The sequence below is a fragment of the Mesocricetus auratus genome, unplaced genomic scaffold (assembly GCF_017639785.1).
Source record: "Mesocricetus auratus isolate SY011 unplaced genomic scaffold, BCM_Maur_2.0 Super-Scaffold_100007, whole genome shotgun sequence".
NCBI lineage: Eukaryota > Metazoa > Chordata > Mammalia > Rodentia > Cricetidae > Mesocricetus > Mesocricetus auratus.
In genome coordinates, this window is record NW_024429191.1 from 56,695,207 (window position 1) to 56,713,494 (window position 18,288).

General features: G+C 46.5%; 1 protein-coding gene across 1 annotated transcript in view; it reads left to right on the forward strand.

The window, feature by feature from the left end:
• The first annotated feature begins 2,837 nt into the window (after positions 1-2,837).
• Kiaa0100 (KIAA0100 ortholog) overlaps positions 2,838-18,288 on the forward strand; it is a 31,673-nt gene continuing 16,222 nt past the window's right edge. Inside the window, exons 1-24 of the mRNA XM_040749234.1 lie at positions 2,838-3,011; positions 3,726-3,855; positions 4,629-4,678; positions 4,945-5,092; positions 5,631-5,749; positions 5,915-5,975; positions 6,269-6,458; positions 7,036-7,159; positions 7,302-7,426; positions 7,652-7,719; positions 7,815-7,960; positions 8,350-8,468; positions 8,577-8,740; positions 8,883-9,141; positions 9,704-9,909; positions 11,735-12,827; positions 13,409-13,600; positions 13,735-13,937; positions 14,086-14,204; positions 14,325-14,545; positions 15,192-15,382; positions 15,522-15,621; positions 15,931-16,133; positions 17,281-17,575. Coding sequence (XP_040605168.1) covers positions 2,944-3,011; positions 3,726-3,855; positions 4,629-4,678; positions 4,945-5,092; positions 5,631-5,749; positions 5,915-5,975; positions 6,269-6,458; positions 7,036-7,159; positions 7,302-7,426; positions 7,652-7,719; positions 7,815-7,960; positions 8,350-8,468; positions 8,577-8,740; positions 8,883-9,141; positions 9,704-9,909; positions 11,735-12,827; positions 13,409-13,600; positions 13,735-13,937; positions 14,086-14,204; positions 14,325-14,545; positions 15,192-15,382; positions 15,522-15,621; positions 15,931-16,133; positions 17,281-17,575 — 4,594 coding nt within the window. The 5' untranslated portion in view covers positions 2,838-2,943. The remainder of the gene's footprint in view (positions 3,012-3,725; positions 3,856-4,628; positions 4,679-4,944; positions 5,093-5,630; positions 5,750-5,914; positions 5,976-6,268; positions 6,459-7,035; positions 7,160-7,301; positions 7,427-7,651; positions 7,720-7,814; positions 7,961-8,349; positions 8,469-8,576; positions 8,741-8,882; positions 9,142-9,703; positions 9,910-11,734; positions 12,828-13,408; positions 13,601-13,734; positions 13,938-14,085; positions 14,205-14,324; positions 14,546-15,191; positions 15,383-15,521; positions 15,622-15,930; positions 16,134-17,280; positions 17,576-18,288) is intronic.

An 18,288-nucleotide genomic window follows, 5' to 3' on the forward strand; every position in this document is an offset into this window, starting at 1 on the left:
AGGCAGGTAGATCTCTGTAAGTTTGAGGCCAGTCTGGTCTACAATCCAAAGGTACACAGAGAAACCCTGCCTCAATAAATAAATAGACAGACAGACAGACAGATAGATAGGTAGATAAAGACAACGTGACAACAAGCTGCAAGTTGGCTAGGAGTAGAGACTTGTGGGAGAAGACAGAAATCAATAGCTATTTTAGCTGAGTGACCAGATTGAATAAGTATGTAGAGGGCACAAGGTCCTTGTGCTCACAGATAAGCACTAGGGAAACAGGAACAGAGGAGATGTATACCTATTTTCTACTCAGAAATCTAGAAATGGATGCAGTTAATAGTCTGGTGATCTGGCCGGGCAGTGGTGGCGCACACCTTTAGTCCCAGAACCCAGGAGGCAGAGGCAGGCAGATCTCTGTGTGTTGGAGACCAGTCTGGTCTACAAGAGCTAGTTCCAGGCCACAGAGAAACCCTGTCTCAAAAAACAAAAAAATAGCCTGGTGATCTGATGAGGAAGTCCTGTGTATATGTCAATAAAGCACTGTTGGCCAATAGGGAAGCAAGATAGGTGGGACTAGGAGTCTAGGAAGACTCTGGGAAGGAGAAACACAGGGAGTCCTCATGTAGCTGCCATAGGAGTAAGAAGTCCGGACCCTTTTCTCTGGTAAGAGAAATATTTAGATTAACAATTATGGAGTAAATACTTAAGTCAGAGCTAGCCAGTAAGAAACAAGCAAGGCCAACAACTTCATAATTAATATAGTGTCCTGTGTGTTATTTGGGGACTACAACATGGCAGAACCCAGGTGACTGGTGGGAAAAAAACAAAGCAGCTGGTAAGGAAATGGCTTCACTCAACAGTGATCTATGCATGCTACTCGTAGATCCAGACCATACCTTAATCCCCCAGACTCTTCCTCCCTAGTGTTCACAGTCAATAGCACCCATTGTGTGTGTTTTGAGACAGGGTTTCTCTGTAGCTTTGTAGACCAGATCCGCCTGCCTCTGCCTTCCAAGTGCTGGTATTAAAGGCCTGCACTACCACAGCCCGGCCTATTACATCCCATCTTTATGGGAGATGTCACATGTACTTTACAATAGCCTACCTAGGTCACTTCTGTGCTATCTGTATAGGGCCTGGCCACTCCTGACTCCCACAGACTTTTATGTTAAACTCTGTCATTCTTCCTATACCCTTGTATTGAATATTGCTTTCAGTTATAGAATGCATCTTTATGGAAGAGGCCATATGTAATTTGTAAAGAGTTTCTTTTTTGTTTAAAACTTACTTATTTTCATTTTGTATGCATTGGTGATTTGCCTGGATGTATGTCTGTATGAGAGTGTCAGATCTTAGAGTTGCAGACAGTTGTGAGCTGCTATGTGGGTTCTGGGAATTGAACCCAGTCTTCTGGAACAACAGTCGGTGCTCTTAAACCACTGAGCCATGACTCCATCCCTGTAAAGAGTTTCAATGTGAACATGTTTTAAGTTTTATTGCACACACTGCATTGAGTTAATGATCATCATATTTTTTCCCAAAATTATGCCGTGCTTAAATATGCCTAGAATAAATTGCTCAGTGTCAGACTCCAGACTCTAGAAGTGCATACCAACACCAGTTACTGATTCACTTTGAACATTTGTTTCTTGCCTCATTTGGATTGCTACTCTGCTTGCCCTGGTGTTTGCAAAGACCCCCAAAAAATGAGTTTGAATAAGATGTGTTGTGATATACCTCTGTGTGACTTGGGCTGAGTTCTTGGATTATCCCTGAGCATTGAGAAACCACACTGCAGGTGTGGGAGTTTGTGCCTTTTTTCCATCACATGGGTTTTGGGGATGGAACATGAGTCCTCAGGCCTGCCAGCAAGGGCCTTTACCCATAGAGCCATCCCACAGGCCCTGACGTTGTTATCTGAAGGGGCCAAAATTCTGAGTAAACTCTGGAAGGGTCGTATGGAGATTAGGACCTGAGAGCCAAGAACACAAATACTTCATAATGCCTTGCAACCATCAGGATTTCTTTATCTTGTACTGTATTAGTAAGCCATTATTCAAACACTGACTCATGAGAATAACAGACCTTGTCTACTTCCTTTTACAATGAAGAAATCAAAATTCACTCTGACCTGATTTGACCTTGAGTTCTCTAGTTCATGTAATTAAGAGGCTCAGAACAATATTCACTACTCCCCCTATATCACACCTGTCCCAGGTCCAGTTCTTGGTGATGCCATACACATAGCACAGACCTAAAACTTCGATAAAGTATACAGAATGGCTCTTTGCACGCAGTATGTTAAAAGATACTAACTGGCAGAACAGTATTCAGACAGTAAACAAAGTAGACATTGGTTTCCCTGTGGGATGAGGTAATATCTGAGGTCTTTCAATTACCTCTTTGTTTCCTCTTCAGTCTTTTGGAGACAGGATCACATCTGACCTAGGGACACATAACTTTAGCCAGCTTCCCTGACAGGCTATAAAAAGCCAGGCGGGCTCTTAACTGCCTTAGGGAATGCGTTTTGGAAGTGGAACTTCACGAGGCGGAAATGAGCCACCCAGGTCACCTCCAGGAATGCCGGCCCGACCTACGCCCCGCTGCGCGAGCTAAGAGCTCTACAGTGGGCTGCGCAAGGGCAGGGTGCGCCCTGGGCGCGGCGCTCCAGCCAGCGCGTTCGCGGTTCGTCCGCCCGCCCTCTCCAGAGCCACGCCTCCACTCCGCGCAAACAGTGGGTCGGGTTTCAGTGCTTGCGTGCGCGGGGCGGGACGCGGACGGAGACATCGGTATGGTCGGCGATCCTTCAGGGCGGGGGTGCGCGCGCGCACCAACGCTTCCTCGCCCTGCGTGTGCGTGCGCGGCCGAGGCCCGCCGCGGCGCTGTGCGGTTCCGGCGTCGGGGCCCGGCATGGCGGGGGTCGGGGCCAGGCCGGGCCGGACCCGGACCTAAATGCCTCTATTTCTCTCCGCGCTGTTGATCTTGCTGCTGGTTGCGCTTAGCGCACTCTTCCTAGGCCGGTGAGGGGTTCCAGCCACACGGTGGGGGGGGACGAAGAAGAGGGTTTGGAGGAGGCGCGGGCTGATCGGGCGCAGTAGGTGGAGGGAGTGGGAGCGGGAGGGGGCGCTCAGCCTGGACTAGGGGGAGGCGAGGGGGGGGGGCGCGGGGCGCTGAAGCTCGGGCGGGGCCCTAAGCAATGCAGAGGCCAGGAACTGAGGAGGTGTGTGAGGAAGGGACCTCTCTCGGTGGTCTCCTTTCCTGCCCCACTCGCCCCCGCCCATGTCCTCTTCCCGGATTGCGAAGGGCACCTGCAACTCTGCCCTGGAGAGAGGTCCGGAGGACTGGTTGTCTGGGGAAGAGCGGTGTTTGAGTTGTCTCGAGTGTGACCTCTGCAGGGTGGGGACGCAGACAGCGACCCTCTAGAGAGTGTGTGATGACGTGTTTAACACGGCTGCCTTCACTTTGACAGCTTTTGACGACCTTTTGGGGTTCCTAAAGATTTGAGGGTTGCTTTCTTTTTCTTTTTTCTTTTTGTACTGTCTTGGTAAGTTTAGTTTGTCTGGTTTCGTTTGAATTTAGGAACCCGTGGTTCTGATTATTGTGACTTGAAAGTATGTGACAGAGAAGTGCTTTAGGAAAATCGTAGTTTCCGAGAAAAATCCCGCCTCAGGATACCACCCATTGCAAGGCCAAACAGGGGAGAGGGTCTTAAGATGAAACTGATTTTTATGCAGGTGGCTTGTGGTCCGGTTGGCCACCAGGTGGTGTCAGCGGAAGTTGCAGGCAGAGCTAAAGATCGGCTCCTTCCGATTTTTTTGGATCCAAAATGTCAGTCTTAAGTTTCAGCAGCACCAGCAGACGGTGGTAAGTTCTTGGAATCGTCGTGTGTGTTCGTGTGGTGTGTGTGTGTGTGTGTGTGTTGCTGGGCAAGTGATCGATCTAGTTAAATTTCAAACTTTAGCTTCCTTCATGGTTTGTGTGTGTGTGTTGTTGGGCAAGTGGTTGATCTAGTTAAATTTCAAACTTTAGTTTCTTTCATGGGTAGTTTCCTAGTTAACTCCAAGAGGATCTTAGGAGCTACTTGGAGGATTGGTGCAATTGATGCAAGTTGCTTAAAGTGTTTATAGGGCTAGACCTGGTAGTATACTCCTGTAGTCCTTGCTACTCAAGAGGCTGAGGCAAGAGGATTTTAGAAGTTTTATAGGTTCAAGGCCTGCCTGGGCAACTTAGTGAGGGCTTGTCTCAGAATTAAAGGGTGTTGGAGTGCTTCAGTGGCAAAGCCTGGCATATGCTGAGTCCTGTTTACTATCTAGCACCAAGCAAAATGAAATGGTACAGAGGATCCAGGGTATGGAAGAAAGATAACAGGAAACTTACTGTTCTAATTTAAGAGAGGAAATAGGGTGGCAACATATCCATAAAAGCAACTACTAAGCAAATTCAACTAACATCACCATAAGGAGCAAGATGCCCAGTGCCAGCCGGAGAAACCAGTGAAAGAGCACTGGCTATCTTTAGTGGGAGGGCCAATAGAACTTCCTTCTCCCGTGACTCATGACCTTTTCTGATTTCTAAAGCTGCCTGTCATTGCTTCCCTAGCAGCCAGTGTACACAGCTTTTCTTTCATACTGTTTTAGGAAATTGACAACTTGTGGATTTCCAGCAAACTCCTTAGCTATGATCTGCCGTGAGTACTGTATGTCTTTACTTCTGGGAAATATTTTGAAGTTGAGCTTTAACAACGAAATTCTTCTATGGAGAAAGTTTAGTAGAGGTGGGAGGGAAGTTCTTGCTTGAGTCTCCCGTTAGCCCAAGTGCTCTTTTGTGAAATATGCTGAAAACAACAGGAGGTTTCTTCTGTTACTTGAGCCATGGAGGGACTGGAGAGATAATGTGAGGGAGGGAAGGAGACCGCTCTGAAAGGGATGATAATGAGGCTTCTTCTCTGGACAGACACTATGTGGCATTGTGCTTCGGAGAAGTACGCATCAGAACAGACCTACAGAAGGTTTCTAGCCTCTCTGCCCCGTTCTCTCAGAAAACGGAGGTGGAGCGGAAGGAGCCGTCCCTTAGCCCGTCCTTGCTGAAGATCTTCTGCCAAGTGAGACTGTGATTTTTTTTTAACATCTATTAATTTTATGTGCATTGGTGTTTTGTCATGGGTGTCAGGTCCTCTGCAAATGGAGGTACAGACAGCTGTGAGCTGCCATGTGGGTGCTGGGAATTGAGCCTGGGTCCTCTGGAAGAGCAGTTGGTGCTCTTAACCACTTTTCCATCTCTCCAACCCTTCTACGATTCTTTTTAAAATTCAAATGTGTGTGTGTGCGTGCGCTCGTGCACGTGTAATGACTGAAGAAGCCAGCTGAGAGTGTTGGATCCCATTGAGGTGGTTACAGGCAGTTGTGAGCTGCTGTGTGGGGTCTGGGCATTTAACCCAAGTTGTCAGCAGTGTGTGACAGGCCATCTCTCTGGCCTACTTCCACTGTTCTCAGCTGTATTCCAGGGATGGTTGGTTGGCTTTGAACTGGGGGTGGCCTTTTTTTCCATTTGGGGGATAAAATATTAAGATCTTCCTTTCATAGCTGGAAAGGAAAACTGATGCCTTTATAATGCTTGCTGCTTGTCCTTTTTCCTTCCAGATGTTCTCCATTCACGTAGACGCCATAAACATCATGGTTCTCAAGGTGGCCACCTCTGAGTCCCTGTGGCACATCCAGATGAGCAGAAGCAGGTTTCTTGTGGACAGTGATGGGAAAAGGTAAGCGGTGGGTAGACAGAGTCTCTAGTGTCCCTGTTTGGAGGTGCTTTGGGGAAATTGAATGTCAGAACCTCCTTACCTAGGTATCAGGTTCTCATTCCTTTGCTTCCTGCTTGCTAGGACTAAGTGCTTTTATTTATTATTTATTTATTTTTTCTTTCCCAGTCTAATCTGTCAGGTGAACCTATCAAAGATCAACAGCAAAATCTTGAAGAGTGGTCAGCTGGTGAGTGTCATGATTACTCTGATAGTTCATTTTGTCTAGAGCATAAGATATGAAGGAGTTTAGGGTGCTCGTGTTCTAGATTTTCTAGCAATTGTAGCTCTCTTTGTTTGTTTTGGGGGGACTGTTCTGTCATGTATAGCCATGGCTGACCTGGTATGTAGCCTAGGCTGGCTTTGAACTCATGGTGACTCTCTTACCTCAATTTCTTTGAATACTAGGGTTATAGGTATGTATCACCACACTGGCTTCAGACCATTCCAATTTGACCTAATACTTCAAAACTCCCTATACAGGAGGATACATGCCTAGTAGAACTCTCACTGGCCCTGGACCTGTGTCTGCAGGTGGGCATCAGCAGTTGGCATCTGAGGGCTATCACAGTGGATGTGTGGACTCTTCATGCTGAGCTCCATGAAGGTCTCTTCCATAGTCAACTACTGTGTCAGTCCCCAGGCCGGATATCCAAGTCTGTTTCTTGTTCAGGTAGAGTTCCAGTCTTTGAACTTCTTGTCTATCTTATTTTCGGGGATTATTTTGGAAGGTGAAAAAAAACAGTGTTTTCACAATTCATTCAGATATGAGTCATTACATACCATGACCTCTGAGGAAATAGGCATTTTCTTGTTCTGAGTCAAAAAGCTGACATGGGGGTTACTTACCATGAGTTAGATGTATACTGTGTGTTTTATGTATGTTTTCACTACATTTTCTGCATTTTACAAATAAGGAAAGAACCCAGGGACCATTGGCTAGATAACTTGGCTGAGGCTTTATAGTTAGTGAAAATGAATGTAAGTTACTAGACGCTAAGTCCATGTTCTCTCCATTATACGTAACTATTCACCATACTGTTTGTGCGTTTAGAGTCTGGGGAAGAAAGTACACCAGGTATCCAGATCTGTGATGTTATTTTGCCCTTGTGTCCTCTTAGGCATTTTCTTAGCTTATCTTTTTATCCTCCTTGTTGTGTGAGGATTTGACCAAAGAAGACAGGGCTGGGAGGATTCGAGAATGTTAAAGATTGATGGTTCTTGTGATTATTATTCATTCCTATATCCAGATTTGACAGAGAATTCTGTTGAACCAACTCTGCCTGGCCTATACCTCCTCCAGCAGCTGCCAGACCAAGTCAAAGTGAAGATGGAAAACACAAGTGTGGTGTTGTCTATGAACAGTCAAAAGAGGTGAGGTCTCACCTGTGACTGGGGGGTGATTGTCTGCTAGGTCTCCGTTACTAGTCTTAGTATCTTTATTGAGCTTATCTGTGAAGAGGAAGGAGGAATGGGGTTCCAGATCTCTCTGATGTAGACTCTATCTCTGGTCCAGGCACTTGACATGGACACTGAAGCTGCTGCATTTCCTGTACCACCGTGATGATGATCAGTTGCCCCTTCGGAGCTTCACAACCAACTATGATATGGCACAGATGAGCACTGAACTCCTCCTAGAAGGTTCATGGAAGGGGTTACTGTTACTAAGAGAAGGGAGGACCAGCATTCTGTGTTAATGCCCTACATGGTTCCGTGATTTAATATCGTTGTAACTGGAGTAGGGAAGGAGAGAAAATAACCCTGACTTATAGGTGTTAACAATTTATTCATCTTCTTGTCCAACTCCTAGTTTTATCTTGTGTCTTGCCTTTGGCTTCCCCTCATCTGTTCTTTGGCTTCTTACAGATGGGCTGTTGCTGTCCCAGAGCCGCCAGCGGATTGTCTGCCTCAACTCCCTCAAGGCTAATGTCCAGGTGTGCCACCCACACTACCAAGAATCTCTCTGCTGTCTTCACAGTGTTGCATTATGAGTTGTGGGAGTAAAACCTTGGGGTCTTCTTATCTCCAGGTAACCACCATTGACCTCTCAGCTTCTCTCGTTTTGAACACTTGTATCATTCATTACCGACACCAGGAATTTTCTCATTGGCTGCTTATGCTAGCATTGGAGACCCAAGGAGCTAGTTCACCTGATCTTAAACAAAGAAAAAAAAGGTGAAGTGTTTTTGTTGTTTTTTGGGGGGGGGTGTTTTGGTTTTTTGTTTGTTTGTTTTTCAAGACGGTTTCAACGTGTAGCCTTGGCTGTCATGAAACTCGCTCTTCAGACCAGGTTGGCCTCACTCACAGAGATCCTCTGCCTCCCTCATGCTGATATTGATATTTGGCTATGGGTGTGTAAATTTCATCTTGTTTAACTTCATATTTTTCTGGGGCTCCTTCAGATTACTGTTGGGAGGAGCAGCAATCTGACAAACATAAGCCTCACTTTCTAGTTGTTGCCAGTCCTAAGATTCACAACAAAGCTGAATTGTCAACAACTTTCAGGACTCTGTTCCTTGTTAGGAAGCTGCAGTTACAGTGATGTCATTCTTGTCCCTGTGTAGAACTTTCCCTCAGATCCTGGCTCCCATTATCTTCAGCACCTCCATCTCCAATGTCAGCATTTCTATTCAGCTTGGAGACACACCACCTTTTGCTTTGGGGTTCAATTCCATCTCCCTGGGTAAGACTCAGGAATGGGAAGGGAACAAGAATTTGTTCTTTGGTTACAACCATGCCTATTCCGTGGCCATGGTGGCTTGATAGACTACTTTTTTAACACCTGTTTCAGATTACCAGCACCTCCGACCACAAAGTATCCACCAGCGAGCTGTTCTGACTGTGGATCACCTCTGCTGGCGGGTGGGCAGTGAGTCCCACATTCAGCGGGCACCACATCCACCTAATATGCATGTTTGGGGTGAAGCCCTTGTCCTGGACTCCTTCACACTACAGGTAGGTGGGTGCTGTGCGGTTAGAAGGGGCCCACAGAGCTTCCTCTCCCTATGACATGCGTCTGAGCATTGATGGTGCTCTTGGTGTGGATGGTGCACCAGGACATTCTAACCGCATCTGCATGGCTTCCTTTCTCTTCTAGGGTAGCTATAACCAGCCCCTGAGCTTATCCAGCACTCAATCCAATACTCTCTTTCTTGACTGTACTATTCGAGGACTCCAGGTAGAAATATCAGACATCTGTGCCCAGTGTCTGTCTCGAATCCTACCCTTAGTGATTCCACAGTCTGAAAAGTCAGCTGTCCCTAGGAAGTCTTCGCTTGGGGAGTCTGTGACCTTACTGTGGAAGGTGGACTTGAAGGTGGAAGACATGAACCTGTTCACTCTCTCTGCACTGGTTGGTAAGTGGAGCAGGAAGTGGGTAGTGTGTCAGCTTAGAGCCTGTGCTGGTTCAGTCAGCTTCTTCTTTAAGGAAGCTGATTGTCTGGAAAGTTTCCATGTTAGAGTCATGAGACATTAGACGGCTTGAACAATGGGCTTTGTGCTGCTGCTTAGTAGTTATTGAAGGCGAGTATGGAAAAATACGCAGATGGGGAAATTTTAGCCGTGACGTGGTCAAGAGAATGAGACCAATGTGGGGTTTCTTTTGTCTTCTTTTTTTTTTTTTTTTTTCTTGAGGCAATGTTCTTTTTAAGTAGTTCAGTTTGGAATCTTCCATTTCAACCTAACAAAAACTGGGATTATAGGTGTGTCTGGCTCCTACATAGCCTTTTATTTTCATATGTGTAGTTCTGAGGATCATTTGTAGGCACTGGAAAACTTCTTTGGCTTTGCCAGATCTAAAGTTTTCCTAAAGTTTTAGGAATCGTTTAGGGGAAGTGACTAAAGTCAGTAAAGGAAAGAGGAAGGGCGGTCTGTCATTTCAGAATGTGGAATGCAGATTGTCTTGGTTTCTCTGGTCAGGTGCTTCGGAGGTCCGACTGGATACACTGACTGTCTTGGGCAGTGCTGAAACCTCTACTGTGGGGATTCAGGGGCTTGTGCTTGCACTAGTAAAATCAGTCACAGAGAAGATGCAGCCCTGTTGCAAGGCACCTGACATCCCCACACCTGTGCTTGGCCTCTCCATGCTCTCCCTCACCTACCACAGCAGCATCCGCTCTCTAGAGGTAATGCTTTGGGGCTGTGGGGCCAGACTTGATTTTCCTACAACTTAAAACGCTTTTCAGACTTTTTGGGGGGGTGTTTCAAAACAGGGTTTCTCTGTGGCTTAGGAGGCCGTCCTGGAACTCCCTCTTATAGACCAGGCTGGTCTCGAACTCACAGAGATCCACCTGCTTCTGCCTCCCAAGTGCTGGGATTAAAGGCGTTCGCCACCAACACCCAGCCCTTTTCAGACTTTTTGACTAACGTGAAACATAGAGAAAAATGACAGCTGGTGACCATTGTTTTACATTGTAAACATATAGCGAGAATATTTGAACTTTAATATTTCCAGCTTCAGTAATTGCCCATTTGTGACTATCTTGTTACAGCTGTACCCATTTTAACTTCCCCTACCCCAAGATCCGGTGTCATTTTAAAGGAGATACCAGATATATCATTTTAATTATAATTATTTCAAAGTGTATATATAAAAAATAGTGGATAGCTGGGTGTTGGTGGCACATGCCTTTAATCCCAGCACTCAGGAGGCAGAGGCAGGTGGATCTCTGTTAGTTCGAGGCTGGGCTGGACCGACAGCCTCCAAAACAATACAGAGAAACCCTGTCTCGTAAACACCAAAAAAAAAAAAAAAAAAAAAAAAGATTGAGATAGGTGGATCATGAAAGCTCGCAGACCTCATGTGTAAAAGTATCAGCCACACAGTACAAGTTAGACTGGAACTTTCAGGTTCAGTGAGACACCTTGTTGCAAAAAAATTAGTGGGGCTGGAGAGATGGTTCAGTGATTAAGAGCACTTACTGTTGTTCTTCTAGAGGACTTGTAGGTGTAATTCCCAACACCTACATGGTGGTTCCTAATCACCAATAGCTCCAGTAATGGGGGTTCTGATACCTCATATGCAGGCAAAACATTCATAAATGTAAATCTGAAGAAAAAAAATGAGAGTCTTGGTGGTGGCTCCTTGGGTAAACATGTTTGCTGTTAGTCCTGACAACCCCCAGGATTTACAGAGTGTAAGGAGAGCTCCAGCTCTTGGAAGTTGCCCTTTAATATCCGTATGTGCATTGTGGTGCCTGTGTGTGCTAACACACAACACACTTTTATGCAAGTGCTCAGCTCCTGAGAAGGCTAGAAGGGATCAGAAGATGGGGGCTTTCCAGTGTCTTTTTCTCCTTAGAGTATAAGGTGGGCATGGGATCTTCCTGGGAGGCGGGAAGCACTTTCATTTGGGAGCTGAGGAGGTTGCTTTTTAGAGACTGGACTTAAGAGAACGTCTGTGTCTTTGGTATTTCAGTTTCTCTATCCCTTGAGCTGTCAGAACTGACTTTGTCTTTCAGGATGACAAGGGGACACATTCATAGTAAGTCAGTTGCTGTGTTAAACTGTGTGGCCAGTACTTTTTACACTGTGTTTTAAGAATCAGATCATTCAATCTGTTGATGAAACATTTCAAGTTGCACTTGTTTCTAGACAGTGTCCATTGAATGGTAATGTATGAATGGAAACATAAAGCCAAGTGATTATTGAGTACCTCCCCTGTATATTAGATGTAGTATGATAAATAACCAAAGAAAACACATGATCCCTATTTCCAAAGCATTTTAGAATCTAGTAGAGGAAATGTACATGCTCATAAGTGTGAGATAAATGACAACTATTAACAGCATCTTAGAACTAACGGATACCAAGCAAGGCAGTAATTAATGTGATTTCTCAGGAATGCCTTGTGGGTGGATATAATTCTTGAAACAGGTAAACGTGTAATAATTCCAGTTACCTCTGATCTGAGACATAGTGATTGACAGATTCTTTTCTTACACCCTAAAGGTTCAGTGTGGTGCGGGGCTGACTTTACTCTGGAGCCCCCCAGATCACATGTACTTGTACCAGCATGTCTTGTCCACTCTACAATGCCGAGACTTGTTACAAGCTACTGTGTTTCCCGAGATTGTTGAATCTCATGAACTAGAGCCTCCACAGTCCACTTCTGAGCCGGAAGACCATCTCCCCGAGCCATCCCCACCTAGGCGGCTGCTAAACCTGACCCTGGAGGTGAGCACAGCCAAACTGACAGCTTTCGTAGCTGAGGACAAGTTCATTACCCTGGCTGCAGAGAGTGTGTCACTGAACCGGCATGGAGGTTCACTGCAGGCTTACTGCCCAGAGTTGGCTGCTGGCTTTGATGGCAATAGCATCTTCAACTTCAAAGAGGTGGAGCTGCAGCTACTACCTGAGCTGGAGGAGATGATCCTCCACAGGAACCCCTTCCCTGTACTGCAGACCCTCCGGAACCGGGTTTGGCTCCTCTCTCTTGGATCAGTCTCAGTGGAGTTTCCTTATCAGTATGACTTCTCTCGAACTTTGGATGAGGCTGTGGGAGTTCAGAAGTGGCTAAAGGGGCTGCATGGAGGGGCTCATGCTTGGGCTTCTCCAAGCCCTGCCCCACTCCCACCCGATCTACTCCTAAAAGTTCAGCACTTTTCTTGGGTTTTCCTGGATGACATCTTTGAGGTGAAACTTCATGATAACTACGAACTGATGAAGGATGAAAGTAAGGAGAGTGCCAAAAGGCTGCAGCTGCTGGATGCCAAAGTGGCTGCCCTGCGGAAGCAGCATGGGGAGTTGCTGCCAGCCCGGAAAATTGAGGAGCTCTATGCCTCTTTGGAACGCAAAAACATTGAAATTTACATCCAGCGCTCTCGTCGTCTCTATGGCAACACACCCATGCGCCGTGCACTGCTCACTTGGAGCCTGGCAGGGCTAGAGCTGGTGGCTCTGGCAGACGCATCCTTCCATGGGCCTGAACATGTGATCGAGCAGGTTCGAGAGCTTGACCCTGGCAGCCCTTTTCCTGCTGAAGGAATAGACCTTGTCATTCAGTGGTGTCGAATGCTCAAGTGCAGTGTCAAAACTTTTCTGGGTAAGTGTATCTCTTATTTGTGGAGCCTGGCGTTTGTCCTGAGAGTGTCAGGGAGCCCTCTGAGTGATTAAAAAGGAGCTAGGTTGTGTTGGAAACTGTCATTGGTTTGTGGTGGGTGCTTGCTTTTCTTTGATTCTGATTTTCACCCTGTAGTTGCTCAGTTGACATAATAGGGCCATGAGCACAGCCCTCTTTAGCATTAGTGTGGCTCTTGAATTTCATGCTGTCTCTGCCTCTCACCTCTGCTTCCTTTTCTCTAAGACGTGTCTTAGCTTTTCTACTTGTCAGCCCTTGTTCTCTCGATTGATTATAGACGGGTAAAGAGAACAACAAGGGCCGGGCGTTGGTGGCGCACGCCTTTAATCCCAGCACTTGGGAGGCAGAGGCCGGCGGATCTCTGTGAGCTTGAGGTCCGCCTGGTCTACAAGAGCTAGTTCCAGGACAGCCTCCAAAGCCACAGAGAAACCCTGCCTCGAAAAACCAAAAAAAAAAAAAAAAAGAGAACAACAAGGGGAAAAAAAAACAAAAACAAAACATGCGTGGAAGTGAACAACCAGTGTGTATCTACTGTCTAATAATAGTTCGGATCAGAGACTATCCACGGTACCTGTTTGAGATCCGTGACTGGCGGCTCATGGGTCGACTTGCGGGCACTGAGCAGAGTGGCCAGCCTTGTTCCCGTCGACGTCAGATCCTGCACTTGGGGCTTCCCTGGGGTAACGTGGCAGTAGAGAGGAACATGCCTCCACTCAAGTTCTACCATGACTTCCACTGTGAGTAAAGGCGGCATTTGGTTTGTCTGAGGGGTATTTGTTGGCTTCGGGTGGAAGATAAGCTGAGGCCCTTTTGGAGCAAAGGAGGAATAGCGAGGTGTTTTGTAGTAAACTGGAGTCTGTGTTCCTCCTAGCGGAGATCTTCCAGTACACAGTGGTGTGGGGCCCATGCTGGGATCCAGCCTGGACACTGATTGGTCAGTGTGTGGACCTCTTGACTAAGCCCTCAGCTGACCCCAGCCCACCTTTGCCCTGGTGGGATAAGAGCCGTCTTCTGTTCCATGGGGACTGGCATATGGATATTGAACAAGCAAACCTGCATCAGCTGGCCACTGAGGTGAGGGGCTCCATGGAGTCATTTCCTTATTACAATAGTATAGTTGGGGCCTGTGCAGCATGTGGGGCCCAGAGAGAACGGTACTGGTTTGGGAGACCTTTCTCTTAGCTGGAGCTCACCTTGTTCTCTGGGATGGGGGTCGTTACAGGACCCATATAATACAACTGAAAACATGCACTGGGAATGGAACCACCTTTCTTTTCATTGGAAACCTGGTCAGTTTGTGTTCAAAGGGGACCTGGATGTCAACGTAAGAACAGCCTCTAAGTGAGTGGAGTGAAGGGTGGGGCCTCAACCATTGTGGGGAGTCAAGGTGGAGGGAGACGGCAAGGGCCAGGGCAAGCAAGAGACCAGGTCACTAAGGGCTGGGTCTCCCTTGTGAGGCAGGTATGATGACTGCTGCTTCCTTCACCTGCCTGACCTCTGCATGACGCTGGACCTGCAGTGGCTGTGCCATGGGAACCCTCACGATCATCACAGTGTCACTCTGAGGGCTCCAGAGTTCCTGCCTGAAGTACCCTTGGGCCAGCTCCATGACTCCTACCGGGCCTTTCGCTCTGAGAACCTCAATCTGTCCATCAAGATGGATTTGACTCGACATAGTGGGAGTGAGACTTGGGCCTGGGACAGTGGGTAGGATGGGCTTGGGATACTGACCACTTTAGATTGAAAGAATGATGGGATAGGACAGCAGAGTCCAGGTTGGGGCCTTTGTAGGGGGATTGGTGTCTTTTTGGATTGCTATTAGCAATAATACCATAAACTATGTTGCTTATGAGTAGTGGATACTCTCAGAGTTGTATAGTCTCAGAAGTTAAAGATAGAAGTGCTGTCAGACTCAGGGTCTGGTGAAGTCCTTATATGGCAGTGCCTTCTTGCTATGTCCTCAGGTGGTAGAAGGAGCCAATAAAGTCCTCTGGGTCTCTTGACCCAGGTGTCAGCTGACCCAGACCACCCTTTGTCATCAATATTATTTATAAGGTCTGTGTCCTCAATGTCAATCAACTTCCCTCGTCAGTGCTGTCACCTTGGTGTTCAGGATTTTAACCCTAACTCTAGCTGGAAGAGTCGGGGAAGGGGATGAACACAGCATTTAAACCATAGCAGTAAGTAAAAGCAGAGAGCTTAGCTCCTTGAGAGAAGAGAGGTGCTGGATACTGACTATGAAGTTGCTGTTTGTGTGTTTTACTCTCTAACCCTGAAGCTAAGGAAACCCTTTACTCAGCTTGGACATGTCTATCCTTTCCTTTGCAGCAATATCCCAGCCCCGAATTCTGCTGTACAGTAGTACCCTGCGCTGGATGCAGAATTTCTGGGCAACGTGGACTAGCATCACAAGGCCTATCTGTAGGGGAAAACTCTTTAACAACTTGAAGCCCAGCAAGAAGAAACTTGGCCAACACTACAAACAGCTTTCCTATACTGCGCTCTTTCCCCAGCTGCAGGTTAGATTCTGACATCTAACATTTAGCTGTGTTCCCCTTTCTTAATTTCCTTATTCTCTAGTATAGTGAATCTCTTAATCATCTCTTTTGCTATCCTTTCTTCAGGTTTTTTTGTTGTTGTTGTTGTTCTTGTTACCAGGTACATTACTGGGCCTCATTTGCCCAGCAGCGAGGCATCCAGATTGAGTGCAGTCAGGGCCATGTCTTCACTCGGGGAACTCAGCGGCTTATACCTCAAGGTCAGGCCAAAGTTTCTTTTTTGTTGTTTTCTTTGTTTTGTTTTATTTTTTTTCGAGACAGGGTTTTTGGAGCCTGTCTTTGAACTCACTCTGTGGGCCAGGCTGGCCTCAAATTCACAGAGATCCGCCTGCCTCTGCCTCCCAAGTGTTGGGATTAAAGGCGTGCGCCATCATCGCGCAGCTCAGGCCAAAGTTTCTATTCCTTCTAGTCTGTTCCTTGTGCTGTTTTCTCTAGTTCCATTCCCCTCTTCTCTTAAGACTCACACCCTTTCGTACCGTTCCGCATGGGCCCTGTGCTTCTCTCCTCAGCTGGCACAGTGATGCGGCGCCTCATTTCTGAGTGGAGTGTGACCCAGATGGTGAGTGACTTAAGTCAGGTGACTGTTCACCTGATGGCTTCACCTACGGACGAGAATGCTGACCACTGCCTTGATCCCTTGATAACAAAGACCCACCTGTTGAGCCTGTCTTCCCTTACTTACCAACGGCACAGCAACCGCACCACTGAAGAGGTACTGACTGACGCAGTCTTTTTTTTACATCAGTTATGTTAGTGGGTGGGCAAAAATAAACTAGTGATAGCATAAATAACAGAGATTTCTAGTAGTTTTGGAGTGTTGAGAAGTCCAATAATGGAGTGCCAGTCACGGGTCTTGTCATGTGGGCCCTACTCTCATATCCTCATTCATACCTAGTTATCTCCTGACTCCAAGTACTGCCACACTGGGAGTGAGAGTTAATTTCTGGTAAGGTTCCTAACTGTATTCATAGCATGTATGTCATTACTTTATGATATATTCACTTGGTACAGTTGTATTAGCTTGTTTTCTTTTTTAAATTGCATTTATTGGGTGGGTTTGTGGGTATGTATGCTTACAGGTCAGAGGACAAGTGTGAGTAAGTTCTCTCCTACTACATTAGTCCAGAAGAGCCAGCTCAGGCCAGCAGGCTTGATGGCAAGCACCTTCATCCACTGAGTCATCTCACCAACTTCTTTTTAAAATTTATTTTTATTACATTTATTGTGTGTGTGTGTGTATACAGGAATCAAACTGAGGTCTTTAGGCTTAGTAGCAAGAGCCTTTAAAACTGAGCTATATCACTGGCTTCTGCAGCTATATCTGCTGGCAGAGAGAGATTGAGAGAGATAGTTTCACTTTGTAGCCCAAGCTTGACTTGAATTTTCTGTCCACTGCCGTAAGTGCTGGATTGCAGGTATATGCTACCACACGTAGACGTCATCCTTCTTGAAAATTCCTGAGCTGGGTGTGCAGCGCAGTGTAGGGTATTAGATTAGTGTGTGCAAAGCCCCGAGTTCAAACCCCAGTACCACTGCCTCCCGCAAAGGAACATTCCTTGTCCTCTCCCTCTTCTGGTCTCCAGGAAATTAAGTAAAAGTTTTTAACACTTCATTTAGTGCTGACTTTCTCCATCTCTCCGAATCAGGGACGGCTTTTGAAGATTCATTAAATATGCATTAGGTACCGTTAGGATGTAAAGTAACATACAAGCTAAGACCACTTAGTATCTCTTTCTCCAGGGTCTTCTCTCTCTCCTCCAGAGTCACTGTGTTGTTTGACAAGCTTGACTCTGCACTTTTTGTCCAGGAGTGGTGGTGGGAGTGTCTATGTGATTCTGGTACCCTGTTCTGTTCCTCAGGAGCTCTCTACTCGAGATGGTGACCCTGCCTTTCATACACATCAGCTGTACTTGGTTGATTTACGGATTTCCTGGACAACCACCAACAGGGACATTGCCTTTGGCTTATATGATGGTTATAAAAAAGCAGCTGTACTCAAACGCAATCTCTCAACTGAGGCTCTGAAAGGTTTGAAGATTGATCCCCAGATGTCAGCCAAAAAGCCAAAGCGTGGTATTCCGCCTAGTGCCCAAGTCCCACCTCACGTCAGCACTCCTAGCTTCAGTGGACGGCCTGATAAGGGATCATCGGGAGGTAGGCTGGGGCAGATGAGGCTCTGGGGTTAGGTGTGGAACATGAACATGGGCTCGGACAAGGGTGTGAAATGACACAGTTGTGACAGTTCATGAAATTAGCATTTTTCCATGTTTCCACATGTTAGGTTTATATGTTAATAATGAGGAAGCTCCTAAATTCTCATCTTGGAGCCAGGAGGAGTCAGCAAATATTGGGGTCAAAAGAGAATCAGTAAGGGAAAGAAGCTGGAGACTCAAGAATTGTTTTCTACTGATGTGGTTGGTTGTGCAGCACACAAGGCAGAGGCCAGCCTGGTCTACCCAGCCAAAGCTACATAGAGAGCTTTTCTAAACAACAACAAAAAAGGGATTGTTTTTTAGCTGGGTAGTGGTGGCGTACACCTTTAATCCCAGAATTTGTGAGGCAGAGGCAGGCAGATCTCGGTTAGTTCGAGGCCAGCCTTGACTACACAGAGATCCTTTCTCAAAAAAACCAAAAAAAATAAAAGATTTGTTTCTTTTTCTTTTCTTTCTTTTTCTTTTGTCTGTCTGTCTGTCTGGACAGGTTTTTTTTCTGTATAACAGCTCTGGCTGTCCTAGAACAGGCTTTGTAGACTAGGCTAATCTTGAACGCCCAGAACAGCCTGCGTCAGCCTCTGAGTGCTGGGATTAAAGGTGCGCGCCACCACCGCCTGACTCTTTTCTAATTTTTAATGCTGGATATTGAGCTCA